General features: G+C 46.6%; 1 protein-coding gene across 9 annotated transcripts in view; it reads right to left on the minus strand.

The window, feature by feature from the left end:
• COMMD10 (COMM domain containing 10) overlaps positions 1-16,232 on the minus strand; it is a 470,400-nt gene that overhangs the window by 390,709 nt on the left and 63,459 nt on the right. For 7 of the 9 annotated variants that reach the window (XR_012320002.1, XR_012320001.1, XM_073676982.1 and 4 more), the window contains exons 5-6: positions 7,265-7,342; positions 5,103-5,213 (exon numbers count right to left, since the gene is read on the minus strand). Coding sequence is in view for 7 of the 9 variants with exons in the window: in XM_073676982.1 (XP_073533083.1) it covers positions 5,103-5,213; positions 7,265-7,342 (189 nt within the window). In the remaining 2 variants the exon portion in view is untranslated. The remainder of the gene's footprint in view (positions 1-5,102; positions 5,214-7,264; positions 7,343-16,232) is intronic. The other 2 variants (XM_073676987.1, XM_073677024.1) reach the window with 1 other exon arrangement.

Consider the following 16,232-nt stretch of genomic DNA (forward strand, 5'->3'; position numbering starts at 1 on the left):
AAGCACTTCCGACCGGTGGCTGCCGGCACAGATAACGGGGGTGCTGGGTGCGGGACCCCAGCCAATCAAACATTGATGCCCTATCCTACAGGTAGGGCATCAATGGAAAAGTAGTGGACAACCTCTAGGTTTCCAGTCTTCATTTGTGTAAATGGGAATGTGCTTCTGGCATCCAGCGAGGTGAGAAATTGTACGCAGCCTGAAAGAGTCACAAGAGTAATGTTAGCAAATGATTCTCGCAATAGTAGTTGGGAAATTATTAAAGGAGGTGTTTAAAAGAAAAGTGGAAAATATGTAAAGCAATGTATGAAGGATGATTGAATGCAGTCCGCTCAGCCGGCTCCTGCCAAGAGATCCCATATGGTTACAGGATGCACAGAGCTGCATGTGCAGATAATGAAGAGCTTTCCTGGCATCCCAAGTGACTTCTGTGAATTACTACACCTGTACCACAGCCAGACACTTACGAAATGTTGTACTGATATGAAAAACAATGCCCTGGCATTTAGCGGAATAAAAGCATATACCGATTCCTAAATGTGGAATGGGAATACGAAGGTAAAGGCGCCAAGCGCCAGGAATTACTCCACGTCTGGGGGGTTTCTTCACAGCCAAGGCATTATAGATAAAGTTCCCTCAAACAAAGTAAAAACTTCAATAGAATTACCTGGGAGTGTTATCAAATTTATCAGAATCCGATACTAAAATGTCATTTTCTACGTTCCTGCTTGAATCAATCGGGAAAGATAAAATCAATATTCACTGTGATATTGTATCCGATTCCACACCTCACACCAGGATACCCCTAAGGGCTCAGGCACACGGCAGTGATTTTTCACTTACTCACTGTACGCGCTTCACCAGTGTTTTTGATCAGTGTTATCAGAGTTCGGTCAGTTTCATCAGTTTTTCTCAGATGAAAAATAAACACTCATGGAGGTTTCCCATAAACGGTAAACCGAGATCACACGGATGACATCCAAGTGCTGTACCATTATTTCACGGACACGTAGATTTGCATTGACGAGTTTAATCCAATGCTGGGATCAATGTCGGACAAGTCTGTGTACTTTTCTGTGGACCAAGGTCTGAGGACAAGAGTACTACCCTGCAGACTACAATCGGTACGAGTGACATCCATAAAAAACAGATACCACTAGTACAAGAAAAACTGATGCCTCAATGAGCCCCAAGTTACCGCTCGCAATAATTAGCGATTCTGTCCCTTTAAAATTCTAAAACTGAATAGCTCATGTAGGCTAAGAGCATATTGTAAAGCCTTAGCAGCATAAAATGTACATATTTAATCATACAAAAATATGGAACATTGTAATATCATAGAAAAGATATAAAGTGTAGCTGATTTGTGTTACATAAGATTGAGCAGCAATCCGTAGAACTTACCGTGATAATCTTATTTTCCTTTATAATGTTTTAGTTTATTTTGTAAATAAAATGATATGCCAATAGAAAGGTAAGAAAAATGTAGTGGTCTCAGAGGTCATCAATAGCAAATATGGCTGGGGAGACAGGTTACTGGTGCCCACAGCATAAATCGCCAAATTATCCCTCCAGGCTCCCACTATCTAAGGCTCATACTCCTGAGTAAATGTCCTGAAGTTACCCTACATGCACCTTTTCCACAGGAGGTTTGGTGATCTTTACTTTACAACCAACAATTGTGCCCTTGCTGTAATAGATATCACCTTTTCATGCACTGATGAGCCCGTGATTGACTTTGTTTGTATACACAGCAGCCAATCAGAGAAGACAGAACCAATAATGAGGCAGGAGGTGTGTCTCAGACTACCTCAGAGTCTCTGCAGGTGCTGTAGCTATACTGCAGTCACAGAACACAGGTCTGCACTTATAAGGATGAGCAGACAAGCTCTTATGTAAGATGGTTCCTTTGACAGATCCATATTTTCTTATCATGTTTGACCTCCTGACTAAACTATTGCTTTAAAGGGAATCTGTCACCAGGTTTGTGCTAGCAGCATACTGTAGGGGCAGACACCCTGATTTCAGCGATGTATCACTTACTAGGCTGCTTGCTGCACTTTTGATAAAATCACTGTTAAATCTGCCTGTGATCTAGCAGTTCTCTGAATGTTGAGCTCTATATAACCCCATCCACATCACTAATTGTCAGCTTTCTGTGTACACTGTGCATAGGCAGAAAGCGGCCAATCAGTGGTGGGGGCAAGATTATACAGAGATCGTGAATATGAAGAATTATATGGCAGCAGGTTCACTAGTTCCCTAGTGGTAAAATTACTGTTTTATCTGCAGGAAATTATCAAAACTAGTCCACACAGCCCAATAAGTGACACATCGCTGGAATCAAGAGCCCTGTCTCTACATTACGCTCCTCTCAGGTGACATAGCAAAATCCTGGTGACAGTTTCCTTTTAAGTCACCATCATTACTTTGATTCAAAATTGACCTGTGAAGGGGCTTTTTAGGACTCTGTTGTAGTTTCAGTCGTTTTGAAGTCCAGAATATCATTACATGCCCTGTAAGGATAGCCAAAAGACCTCCAACACAGATGACCTCCAACAGGACCTTCCTCAGCAAACTCTCAGAAAGACTCCGTCTGAGTGTATCCCAGCTTTCCCTGTCAAATTTACAATACATTGTAAAGAAACTTATGAAAAGGCGTTCTATCCCGCACCAAAAGTTATAGCCACTGAGGATCGGGAAAATAGAAACCATAAAGTGTAATATTTCCAGTCCCATATACAACAAAGTGTTAAAGTAGTACTTGTCAAGACAGAATGCCAAGACATCAAGACATGCTCCTGTGTTATTTCTAGGCCTATACTATATACACTGCAGATGACGCTGGAAAGGAGCAGTTAAGAATTTGGGTCACTCCTCACAACTAGGCAGCAAGAGGAAAGTGGAGAAACTGTATTTATCACTTACAGATCTGTAAATGTCTTCATTCTGCACTTTTTTTATATCCTGAATTATTCTGCTGAAAAGCCTGCAATTATGCCTGTATTATGGCCCAATAGTAGTAATAATACTTATATAGCGCCAACATATTCTGCAGCACTTTATTGTCTGTACATGTCCCCACTCAATTGTAAAGACATTATACAGTAACACACAGTTCAACAGTCACAGGAGGAGTGAGGGTCCTGCTCGCAAGCTACAATCTATAAGGAAATATGGGGGCACAATAGGTAGAACGGGTTCGTCATGTATGGTCCAGCCATCATTATAATAAATAGGGCATTTCATATAAAGCTGCATGATCCGATCACCAGCCAGTATCTGTCTACATATAGTTACCAAGTGCTATTGGGTGCATGGAGGATGCGGAGACAAATGATTAGGAAGGAACAGGCTCTGAGGACAATTTACAAAGAGGGAACAGGGGAGAGTTAGGTTAGTGAAGTGAGGTGATAAGCCGGTCTAAAGAGATGTGTTTTTAAAGCACGCTTAAAAACGTGGGGGCTAGGTATTAGTCAGATTGTCTGGGGTAGTGCATTCCAGAAAACTGGCGCAGCACAAGAGAAGTCTTGGATATGAAGATAATGGAGGAAAGTACATTGTAGAAAGCTTAAACATTCATCCATTCTCAAGCCACCATCTAATTACTGTCAGTGATGAATACTAATACCTTCAAAGCCGTTTAATTTATCTTTTCTCACACATTAAAGAAAAACAAACTATATCAAATACATATGACATGCCTATAAATTCACAAATACATGATGTTTCACAGATGAATCCAGTATACAGTCATCATCTATATACACACTATTTCAGTGCGATAAAGAACTATCTATAGGAAGAAGTCTAAAACGATTTGCTAACATCCAACCTGTAACGTCACCCTGCACATATAGAGCTTTATGAACGCTGCACTTTTCATCTACAGCTGTATGGACAGTATCATCAGCAGTTACAAGTGACAACACATTTAGGAAGTCCATGGCATAAATTCCAAGTAAATCCCGTTCTGCGGAGCCCCTCGTCTATCTCTGTTTAAATGATCAATAGCCCTGGGGCTGTGGAGTCGGAATCATGGAGTCAGAGTTGGTGTCCATTTTGGTGGAGTCGGTATAAAATGGACCAACTGACTCCTAAAATATATAATAAATTGGGTTCATTAGTACAATGCAGGATGTGCTGTAAAGGTTTTCATAAGAATTTGGGAAAGTTATGAAATGTCCTATAAATGTCTGTTCTGTTCCTGATCTTGGCTTTTAGTTGAGATGAATCTGTGCTGCACTTTATGTACACGCTGAGTAGTGAGGCCGGGCTGTGGAGTCAAAGTCGGGAGTCAGGGAAACTGAGGAGTCGAAGTCAGAGTCAGTGGTTTGGCCCTGTGGCAAGCAATGTCTGTTTTCTTTTCTTATATTATTTGTGTCCTACTTTTGTCTCATCCCGGAAAATCCTTTAAGTGCAGAGATTTGTCTTTTACTAGCAGAAGAAAAACTTGGAAACATAGTGGTACGATGAGTAGTGCCACACGTACAGAAGGGCCATTTTATATGGCATCGCAACATACAGGCCTTGCTCCTTCAACAAGCGCTCTGGCCTATTCACTCTGATAGGAACGGGGTCTGTAGATCTTTATATACACGAGAGATACACGTCACTAAATACACATAATAAACTTATCACCACAGCAGCGATGCTCGGCCTAACACCATTTGGTACATCAGAAAATTTGTGAAGACTCAAAAAAAGGTAATTAAAAGAAAGCAATTAAAGAAAATAAGATGTAACAAGCCATGACAGCCAGAACCAGCATTTCTTGCAGAGATCTTAATCCTATGCCACACTTGGGATAAGGAGAAGGCAAGAGGGTGCTTTATTCCGCACATCATGTGTCTGCAGACAAGACTTCCTAATTACTTCACTTTCAGCACAGCGTAAGCACTCTGATCATCTCGCCTCTATATGCAATAATGATATATTTACCAAGAGATAAAACATTGAAAACAGCCAGTGAGACGTCTTCTACTTAACCCCTTCTGTGAGCGAGGAGCTCAGGAGTTAACCAGCACAGGTAGGATATGACCTGCTGTTACCAGTCCCCCTGAGGAGAGGCGGAGAGCTCAGCAGCAGATGTGGCGGCCTACCTTTGTGTCTTCGGTGCTAACTCCAAGTTCTAGCACAGCCTGGGGAGATTTCATTTTTGCTTGGGTGGATTGAGCCATCTGGAGGTTGAGCTGCCAGGCAGTCGTCTCCAGCTAGACAGCAAAACACAAAAAAGCAATCGTTACTTCTTCCATGTGTTTGTGACCGCAGATACACAAAAACTCCAACAGCAGTTTTGGCAAACAGTGGATAGCGTCCCCTTCTTTGTGCCATCTGTGCCAGTTTACTTGGTGTTCAGTTTCAACATATTACCTAAAATGTAGGTATCCTGGAGACAACATAAAAGTGGCACGAAAACAAAATGCATAAGAAGCGGCAGTACGAAGCATCGCACTAAATCACTGTATATACGGATATACAAAGACCCAATATTAAGAGGTGATAAATTCTGGCCCCATGAGTAATGTTATCAATACTACAATAAACCTCAAATCAGGATATACCATAAGCGTACATGTCTGAAGTATGTAATTATATGCTTACATATATAAAGGGGTACTCCTATGTTATAAAGTACCAGGACACTCCGAGGACAGGAGTCAACAACACATCACAATCAGGGGAGGCATGACCTTGGAAAGTCCCACTGATCCGGTTGGCCATCACTTTATCAGATTGGAATAACCTTTTTAAGTTTTTTTGTTCCCAATTTAGAGGGTCTTGCTGGTTCTGGTTAGAAAAACCTTTTCAATTTCCTGGAGGCTTCAATGTTAACTCGTCATAAGCATTGCATTAGTGCAGCAGATGTACTTGCAATATATTATAACGAAGATATGCGGTTGTGGAGCATTAATGTGTATGGCACTCATGGACATCAATTATGAGTAATATGCTCTTGAAAGACGTCCAGTGTAACAGGTTAAAACTTGCTGATTTATAAAAAAATATATATATATCATATGTGTTTCTAGTTAAAGAGGTTGTCCACTACTTTTGCATTGATGGCCTATCCTTAGTATAGGGCAACAATGTCTGTTCGGCCGGGGTCCGACACCCAGCACCCCCGCAGATCAGCTGTTATCGGTGGCAGCGGACGGAAGTACTTACTTCCCGAGCTGCTCCGTCTGCTTGTAGTGGCTGCACATCCACCTCCTATTCAAATCAATAGGAGTCAGATGTGCAGCACCGTGCGGCGGCCACTACAAGTAGACAGCCAAGTTTGGCAAGTAAGTACTTCCGGCCGGCGGCACCAATAACAGCTGATCTGTGGGGGTGTCGGACCCCGGCAGATCAGACATTGATTACCTATTCTAAGGCTAGGCCATCAATGTAAAAGTAGAGGACAACCTCTTTAAGTGCTGAATGGTGACTTGCAGCCGTGCAAAATTATATTGTAGTATCGATTTTACCAAAATGACAAATAATAGTGAATATGGGTGCACTTACATCTAGGAAAACAGGATTTCTGTGCACAGTCACGTCACCGGAACGTTCTTGCCAACTATATTCACCATCATTAGTAGCCAACTAGCAGAACACGTTTATCATCATATGCCGCACGCCGACTATTTGGCCTTAGCCTAATACGCCAGGTAAAATGCCCCCATTACACAGACAACCAGAGGTGGATTACTGCTATGTCACATCCCCGGCCATAGTGAGTGCGTACAGTAAGGACACACATCAGTTATATGTGGCAGGATGGATTACAGCAAAAAGCATAATGTAAGCAGAGACATCAGAAGCGATTATAGGAGAGAATGCAGTCAGTCATTCTTATTAGCTGTATAACACGGCACTGGGCTGCTAAATATCAGCACTTGTTTACCGTCCTAATATAGATTCCTACCAGCACCTTATCATCACTTTATCAGATCCAGCCACAATTGTGTCTTAATTTCTATTTGGGGACATACACAATAAAAGATGCAGAGTAGGAGGTGAAAAATCGCAAGTGACAAGAGGAGACTGTCAAGTAGAAGGAAACGGTAATAGAACCAGACTCATTTCCATTCATTTATTTCCTTAGGAAACCATGACTTCTGCTTCAATCTTAATTTAAGCCCCAAATTATGCATGTGCAACAACCTGGCATCAATGGGACCTGGCATGTGTCACACCGAGCAGAAAGAAGCAATTGACTAGGAAATTCCTCCTTCCAGAGAAAGTCATCTGCTCATATCAATGTCAAATGTCACCTTACATTGCAGGTATGTCCGGGGTCTAAGGGACACAACTTCTCCTTGTGGAAATCCAGGAGATTTACAGGCCAGGCAAAGCTCTATGGGAAAAAGGTAAGCAAATTATCTCTCCTCCAAAAGTAAGAAAGCAGGCTATGTAGTGGCAACTACCGAGCGTAGCTCCTCTAGAAGTCAGTTTGACCCCTCAACAAGACTTTTCACACGACTTTTTAAATCTATATTCTTCATAAAATATTCCGCAACAACAGTATTCTCCAAAATTAAGTGATCTGCATCTGCAGACAACTATTGTGGGGCTCATGCTCCTCGTCAGTGCGGAGAAGGGTTCCGCTTGGTTGAGTATGAGGCCTTTATCGGATGTTGTGGGAACTGTTTCTTGTGGAGATCACCAAAGCTGGTATAAGGCATTGCTACCTAGGACACAGTTTTCTGCAGATGGAGGTCTTTTACTTTTAGAGGAGACTCTGGTTTGGCTAAATATCCTTGATCACGCAGCAAGGTTCATTATCAACACAAACTTATAGGGTGGCGACGTCCAAAGGGTGGCACTAAAGAACCTACTATTTTTATCTTGGAAGGGAGCTAATTTGAATACAGGTATGTCCAGGAAACAAGTGCATGAATATTAGGCAGGCTTAGGCTGGGGTCATACGACGTAGATTCTCTGATCCAAGAGAATCAGGCCTAATTGTGCTAATGACACTTGGATCAAACTCTGATCCAAGTTTGCTCAGAGCGTCAGCTTAGTGTGATCCCATTCTCTCAGATGAGAGAAAAGGGGTACACTATGAGGAGCACTTGGTTGAACAAAATTTCTCCATTCTGTGAGCTGGTGGAAATCAGACTGCATTGAGCTGTCATCCAAGTCCAATGTTTTTCATGCACCCATAGACTTGAATGGGTGAGTGTCTTCTAATTTCAGATTCTGTCAGTAAAAAAAAAAAAAAAATAGTCATCAGCACCGCGCTATTGAATAACATTGGTCCAAGTGCTATCCGATAAAAACAAAAAAATTTGGATAGCACTCATCCTATTTATACGCTTGTGTGACCCTGGCTTTAGCAGAACGAACAAATATCCAAGATGTCATCATAGAAATATCCAGAAGTCATCCATAATGACATCACATAGACACATTATTGTTGAAGCCAATAGTGACCACAGCATTACAATGGATATCATATCATAATTGCTAAAACAACAGCGTGTCCGGCACCAAAGCTGAGGTTCAGATAGAAAACTTCCCTATGTCATAAGCACAGATACCAGATTCCACCAAAATTCATTGCAATTGAGTCTATCGGATTGGTGTTGGTCATGGTGACAGGCTTTTCAAAGAAACAACTATCAGAGCTTGTTCCAGTAACGCAGATGTGAACGGAGCCTTAGGTTATGTTCCCACATGTTGTGGGTTGTTTTTTTATGTCAGGAATCTGCAGCAAAACTGATCTCTGGCAGGAAAACAGCAGCATCAAAATCGCAGGTTTTGCTGTGTTTTTCGATGCGCTTTTTCAGGGTTTTTTTTCACTGTCCGTCTGTCTCTATTTATGAATGTACATAAAGTCCTGTGAAAAAAAAAGAACCTCATTCTATTTGGACATCAAAAATGCTGAAAAAAAATGTACCTGCGTTTTTTGGTGCATTTTTTCAGCATTTTTTTTAAATCACCCATTACTTCCTATGGGTGAAAAAATGCTGAAAGAAGTGACATGCTCTATTTTCCAAAAACTCAACCAAGGCACAAAATACACAGCAAAAAAAAGGTGTGTGAACAGAGAATTCTGGTTTCTCATAGACTTTGCTGGTATTGAAAAACGCAGCTGAAAGTTTGCACAAAAATCTGCAGCAAAAAAACTGCTGAAAAATCCAACATGTGTGAACATAGCCTTAGAATAAAAAAAAATACAGCTTGTAGCAATCTGTGCATCAACCCTTATAGTTGGGGAAACAATACATGGAGTGAATATTTTTTTTCTTTGCTAAATATTCAAGGAAATAAAAAGGTGTTGAACACAAAGGATCATGTGTTTTACACAGCAGCTGCCCAGTTCTTACAAGATCTATCCAATCCCATCAGCTGTTGTCACCACTAAGCCCATCATTACGATGAGGTCCCCACTATAATCATGCATGTAAGTCTGAAAACACGAGACCTTAAATAAAAGCAGCGAGACGTACGCCGGGAGTTTTATTATCCTCCTTCTGTGGTAGTCAGGCTTTATACGGTGATTCATATATTTAGATTTTGCATGAATAAATCACAACAATATAAAAGCAGACTTTTTATCACCCCGGCAAATTCATCAGCTCATGCTCGGCGGCAACATCTCCGAGCTCATTAAAGGGTTGGAAAAAAAAATAAGAACAAGTCCTGATGTATTAGAGCGAGCCTGAAAGACGCAATGTTATATTCCTTTCCAATGATTGATGCAGGGTGCGCAGGTCTTCACTGGCAGACTGGTCTACGAGAGCGATCCCAGGAGAGAAGCTTGCCATGTGTCACTTCTAGCGGATGCACAAGTTTCCCCAAGGGTTTAAATTGCATTGCAATGTAGAATAGCGAAAGGCCCTCTCGTTTCAGGATGGATTTAATGTCAGGATGTGAGTAACAATGTGCGCTCATTCGTGGAGCGAGGCAGACAGGATAGTTGAATTTGTATCCAGACATTAAGTATTTAGAAATCTCCAAAGCATAAACAGTAGTGACAGGAGGTTTTACTGTAGGAGCGCGCACCGCAGCACCAACAATAAGGGGAGGCATGGAGGATACACAGCAGCATCAGAAGGGGGTATCAGGCCGAATGTGGACAGACTCATGGTGAAGCTGGCCAAAATCTGGAGTCATTGCAGAACTTTCATACTAAAATTTCTCCCTTTTCTTTGTTTTACTTTTGGATTAAGGCTATGTTCACACATTGTGTTTTGCTGCGTATTTTGCAGCAGATTTTTATGCAGTACCAGCAAAGTGTATGAAAAAACAGAATTCTCTGTTCACACATGTTGCTTTTTGTTTGCTGCGTATTTTCTGCCTTGGATGCGTTTTTTGGAAAATAGAGAATGTCACTTCTTTCAGCCATAGGAAGTAATGGATGGTGAAAAAAACGCTGCAAAAAACGTACCTGCGTTTTCTGCTGCGTTTTTGATAGCAAAATAAAATGGGATTCTTTTTTTTCACAGAACTTTATGTACATGCCTAAAATAGAGACAGAAGGACAGTGAAAAAAACGCAGCAAAAACGCATCAAAAAACGCAGGAAAACCTGCATTTTTGACGCAGCTGTTTTCCTGCCAGAGAAAAGTTGTTGTAGCGTCGGCGTCCCTGCCTCCTGCTAGGCAGGGACGCTGTTCCCCTCACCTCTCCGCTCCGTGCCCGGCGTCTTCCTCCCGCTCTGCTGGCAGCGCGCGCTGCTTCCCGGCCACTGTGCTTAGGGCGCGCGCGACCGCTCCCCCTCTCTTAAAGGGGCCGCGTGCGCGCCCTAAGGAGTCCCCGGCCAATGGCCGGAGGACCTCACCATATATAAGGCACCTCCTCCAAAATGGAGGTGCCCGAGCAATGTTGTTGCATAGCCTATCACTCTGCTTCAGCCCTCAGGTCCCGTTACCAGATACCTGCCAGTTGCCTGCCAGTTACCTGCTTGATACCTGCCTGTTACTTGCCTATCTACTTGCATTCATCTGCTACCTGCCTGCTAGTCTACCTGGAGGCTTAGCCATCACTTGCTGTGACCACCTGCCTGTCCAGAGACTCTTGCTCGCTCACCTGGGAGCGTCCACCTACTACCCGATCTGGAGGCTTAGCCGTCACTTGCCGTGACCACCCGCCTATCAGAGACTGTCCCCGTCACTTGCCGTGACCTCCTGCCCTTCTACCCAGAGACTGTCCCCGTCACTTGCCGTGACCTCCTGCCCTTCTACCCAGAGACTGTCCTCGTCACTTGCCGTGACTACCTGCCCACCTACCCTGGGAGCCACCTGCTTCCTTACAAGGACTGCCTCTTTGTATCGTTGCTCAGAGGTTCCACCTCCCAGACCCGTTACAGTTTGCTCGGGCCATGGAACCCGGTGGCACTCAAGCTCCCTCGCTCTCGGACTTGTGTCATGAACTTTCCCGTCAGAGGTCCCAACAGGAGTTCCTCCTGAGTCATCTGCGTAGTGTTAACTCCCGCCTGGACACATTGTCAACCTCTTCGGGAGCTGCCTCCACACGCACTTACTACCCCGGCACTGCTGCAGCCCATCAACACCATGGCATCCCTTCCCGGTCCCCGCTTCTCTGCTCCTCCTCGTTTTGGCGGAGATCCGAGCCAGGCACGGGGCTTCATTAACCAGTGCACTCTGCACTTCGAACTGTTGGCACACCAGTTTTCCACCAACCGAGCCAAAGTAGCCTTCATCATGTCCCATCTCACGGGAGAGGCACTGGCTTGGCTAAATCCTTTATGGGAGAGAGGAGACCCCCTGGTGTCCAACCTGCCAGCCTTTCTCACGGCTTTCCGGAAAGTCTTCGACGAACCAGGACGGAAGACCTCATCCGCATCATCTCTGCTACGCCTCCGTCAAGGAAATCTCACCGTGGGCCAATATGCCATATGGTTCCGTACCCTTGCTTCGGAGCTGGCCTGGGATAACGACGCCCTGGTGTCTGTCTTTTGGGAGGGTCTGTCCGGCCGTATTAAAGATGAACTCGCCGGTCGGGACATTCCTACCACTCTCGAAGACTTAATAACTCTTGCCACCCGGATAGACATCCGGTTCCAGGAGCGCGCCAAAGAGGTCACCCGTGAGAGGAGGTTTCCACGTCTAGCCCCTACCTTCCAGAAACAAGTCACTTCTCCCGTTACACCCCAGGCGCACTCACCCGAGCCTATGCAGGTCGACCAGACCAAGATGGTCAAGACCCGTCAAGAGTTACGCCGAGCCGAGGGGAGCTGCTTCTACTGTGGCAGTAAGGAGCACCGGATCCGTTCCTGCCCGGAGAGGTCGGGAAACGCCTGTGTCTAGGATCGCTCAGAGAGGTCGTCCTAGAAAAGAGTAAACCCTCTCCATCTCTGTTGCTGTCGGTCTCTATCATCTGCGGGGAGAACTGTTATTTTGAACTAGCCCAACTTGACTCTGGAGCTGCCGGAAATCTCATTTCTCAGTCCCTGGTAGAGAAATACCACATTCCCACCAAACCTCTAGCTGTACCCTTGTCTGTCGCTGCCGTAGATGGGGGCCTCTTGCCACATCCCATCCAACTCATCACCGAATCCATAACCCTGCAGGTGGGAATGCTGCACTCAGAGAGCATCTTCTTTCATGTTCTGCCTGGACTCTCACGCCCTCTTGCTAGGCCTACCTTGGCTTCAGAAACATGCACCCGTGCTTGATTGGCAGACCGGAGAAGTCCTTCGCTGGGGACAGGACTGCCATAAGACTTGTTTAGTTCCCGTCCATCCTGTCCGTCCTTCTCCTACCCCAGCCAATCTACCTGGTCTTCCGGTTCCCTATTGGTCTTATGCGGACGTCTTTAATAAAAAGGAGGCAGAGACATTACCCCCTCATAGACCATACGACTGCCCAATCGACCTGATGCCCGGCGCTACTCCTCCCCGTGGGCGTATTTACCCTTTGTCCGCTGCTGAGACCCGGTCCATGTCTGAATATATTGAGGAGAATCTGGCCCGGGGATTTATCCGGAAATTGACCTCCCCGGCGGGAGCAGGCTTCTTCTTCGCCAAAAGGAAGGACGGCTCACTCCGTCCCTGTATAGACTATAGAGGCCTTAACCAGATCACGGTGAAGAATAAATACCCCCTTCCGCTCATTCCGGAGTTATTTGACCGTCTGAGGGGGGCTATAATCTTCACCAAGCTGGACCTCCGTGGGGCGTATAACCTGGTCCGTATCGGTCAGGGGGATGAATGGAAGACGGCATTCAACACCCGGGACGGCCACTATGAATACCTGGTAATGCCCTTCGGTCTCTGTAACGCTCCCGCCGTCTTTCAAGAGTTTGTCAATGACATCTTCCGTGACCTTCTCTACTCCTGCGTGGTGGTGTACCTGGACGACATCTTGGTCTTCTCTCCGGATCTTCTCACTCACCGGAGGGACGTTCGTCAGGTCCTGCTCAGGCTCAGGCAGAACCACCTCTACGCTAAATATGAGAAGTGCCTCTTTGAGCAGACCTCGCTTCCGTTTCTGGGCTACATAATCGCTCACCCGTAAGGGCACTAATCCCAGAGAATGGCCGCCCGAAGCAGAGGAAGCCTTTCTTTCCTTAAAACAGGCTCTCTCTTCCGCCCCGGTGCTGCATCGTCCGGACGGCAACAAACAATTCTTCCTGGAAGTGGACGCCTCCTCCTCTGGAGCCGGAGCGGTACTTACCCAAAAGTCGTCTTCCGGAAGAATGGTAACTTGCGGCTTCTTCTCCAAACTCTTCTCCCCTTCTGAGCGCAATTATTCTATAGGAGACCGAGAGTTATTGGCCATTAAGCTGGCACTGGAGGAGTGGCGTTACCTGCTCGAGGGGGCTCTTCACCCGGTAATTATTTACACGGACCACAAGAACTTGGCTTACCTCCAGAGCGCCCAGAGACTTAACCCGCGCCAAGCCCGGTGGTCCCTGTTTTTTGCCCGCTTTCATTTCGTTCTTCATTTTCGCCCGGCAGACAAAAACATCAAAGCTGACGCCTTGTCCCGATCCTTCCTGGTGTCTGATCTAGAGGAGGAGCCTAAGCACATCATTGATCCCGCCGGAGTAATGCAGGTGGCCCCCGTGAATCTAAATCGTCTCCCTCCCGGTAAGACGTTAGTAACAGTACCTGATCGGAAGAAGATCCTACACTGGGGTCACTCGTCTAAGCTAGCTGGCCACGCCGGTCAGAAAAAGACCCTCCAGCTTATTTCCCGGCATTACTGGTGGCCTACCCTGCACAAGGACGTAATAGACTTTGTTTCAGCCTGTGGGTCCTGCGCCCGCAACAAGGTTCCGAGACATCTGCCAGCCGGTCGCCTCCTTCCTCTTCCAGTACCTGCTGCCCCGTGGCAGCATATAGCTATGGACTTTATAACGGACCTCCCTGTCTCTGCCGGTTGTACGGTCATATGGGTGGTCGCTGACCGCTTTTCCAAGATGGCTCACTTCATTCCCCTGCCGGGCCTCCCGTCCGCACCCGAGCTGGCTAAAGACTTTATCCGCCACATCTTCCGTCTCCATGGCCTGCCCCTCCACATCGTGTCGGATCGTGGGGTTCAGTTCACCTCACGCTTCTGGAGAGCCACATGTAAGCTACTGAACGTCACCCTGGACTTCTCCTCCGCCTACCACCCACAGTCCAATGGTCAAGTGGAGCGGATCAATCAGATCCTGACCAGTTACCTCCGGCACTTCGTTAATGCCCACCATTCTGACTGGGTGGATCTCCTACCATGGGCCGAGTTCTCTTACAATAATGACGAGAGCGAATCTTCCTCCAAATCCCCGTTTTTTTGTAGTCTTCGGTCAGCATCCTCGGATCCCATTTCCCGTCTCCACCTCGGTGGACAATCCGGCTGCGGAATCTCTCGTTAGCGAATTCTCCTCCATTTGGGAGAATACCCGATCCGCACTCCTTCAGTCGCCCGAGCGGATGAAAAAACAGGCTGACAAAAAACGCCTGGATCCTCCACAATTCCATCCTGGAGATAAAGTCTGGCTCAAGATTCCTTCCTACAAGTTAGGGCCTCGGTTCATCGGCCCACTGGAAGTTATCAAACAAATCAACCCAGTGGCCTATAAATTGAAACTCCCGGCCAAATTGCGGATCCCTAACTCCTTCCATGTATCTCTCCTCAAACCAGTGGTACTTAACTCTTTTTCCAAGTCTACAGGTACGCCTCCTGCTCCGGTTTCCGCTGAAAACGAGTTTGGAGGTAGAGAACATTCTGGCCACCAAAAGGGTAAGAGGAAAGACCTTTTTTTCTAGTGGATTGGAAGGGGTTTGGTCCTGAGGAGAGAACGTGGGAGCCCCGGGAGAACATCCATGCCCCTCTCATCCTTGATAAATTTCTGTCTGGCCTAAAAAAGGGGGGGCCTAAAGGGGGGGGGTACTGTAGCGTCGGCGTCCCTGCCTCCTGCTAGGCAGGGACGCTGTTCCCCTCACCTCTCCGCTCCGTGCCCGGCGTCTTCCTCCCGCTCTGCTGGCAGCGCGCGCTGCTTCCCGGCCACTGTGCTTAGGGCGCGCGCGCGCTCCCCCTCTCTTAAAGGGGCCGCGCGCTCAGTCCTAAGGAGTCCCCGGCCAATGGCCGGAGGACCTCACCATATATAAGGCACCTCCTCCAAAATGGAGGTGCCTGAGCAATGTTGTTGCATAGCCTATCACTCTGCTTCAGCCCTCAGGTCCCGTTACCAGATACCTGCCAGTTGCCTGCCAGAATCCTGCTTGATACCTGCCTGTTACTTGTCTATCTACTTGCATTCCTGCGGTCCGACAGTCTGCCTACCAGCCCTGCCAGTCTGTCTATGGATCTGATTGCCCGCTCACCTGGGAGCACTCATCTGCTACCTGCCTCCTAGCCTACCAGGAGGCTCTGCCGTCACTTGCTGTGACCACCTGCCTGTCCAGAGACTCTTACCCGCTCACCTGGGAGCGTCCGCCTGCTACCTGCCTGCTAGCCTACCTGGAGGCTCTGCCGTCACGTGCTGTGACCACCTGCCTGTCCAGAGACTCTTACCCGCTCACCTGGGAGAGTCCGCCTGCTACCTGCCTGCTAGCCTACCTGGAGGCTCTGCCGTCACGTGATGTGACCACCTACCTGTCCAGAGACTCTTACCCGCTCACCTGGGAGCGTCCGCCTGCTAGCCTATCTGGAGGCTTAGCCGTCACTTGCCGTGACCACCCGCCTGTCAGAGACTGTCCCCGTCACTTGCCGTGACCTCCTGCCCTTCTACCCAGAGACTGTCCCCGTCACTTGCCGTGACCTCCTGCCCTTCTACCCAGAGACTGTC

This window comes from Phyllobates terribilis, unplaced genomic scaffold, assembly GCF_046119375.1.
Source record: "Phyllobates terribilis strain yellow unplaced genomic scaffold, ASM4611937v1 Scaffold_1__5_contigs__length_1240528914, whole genome shotgun sequence".
In the NCBI taxonomy this organism is placed as follows: Eukaryota; Metazoa; Chordata; class Amphibia; order Anura; family Dendrobatidae; genus Phyllobates; species Phyllobates terribilis.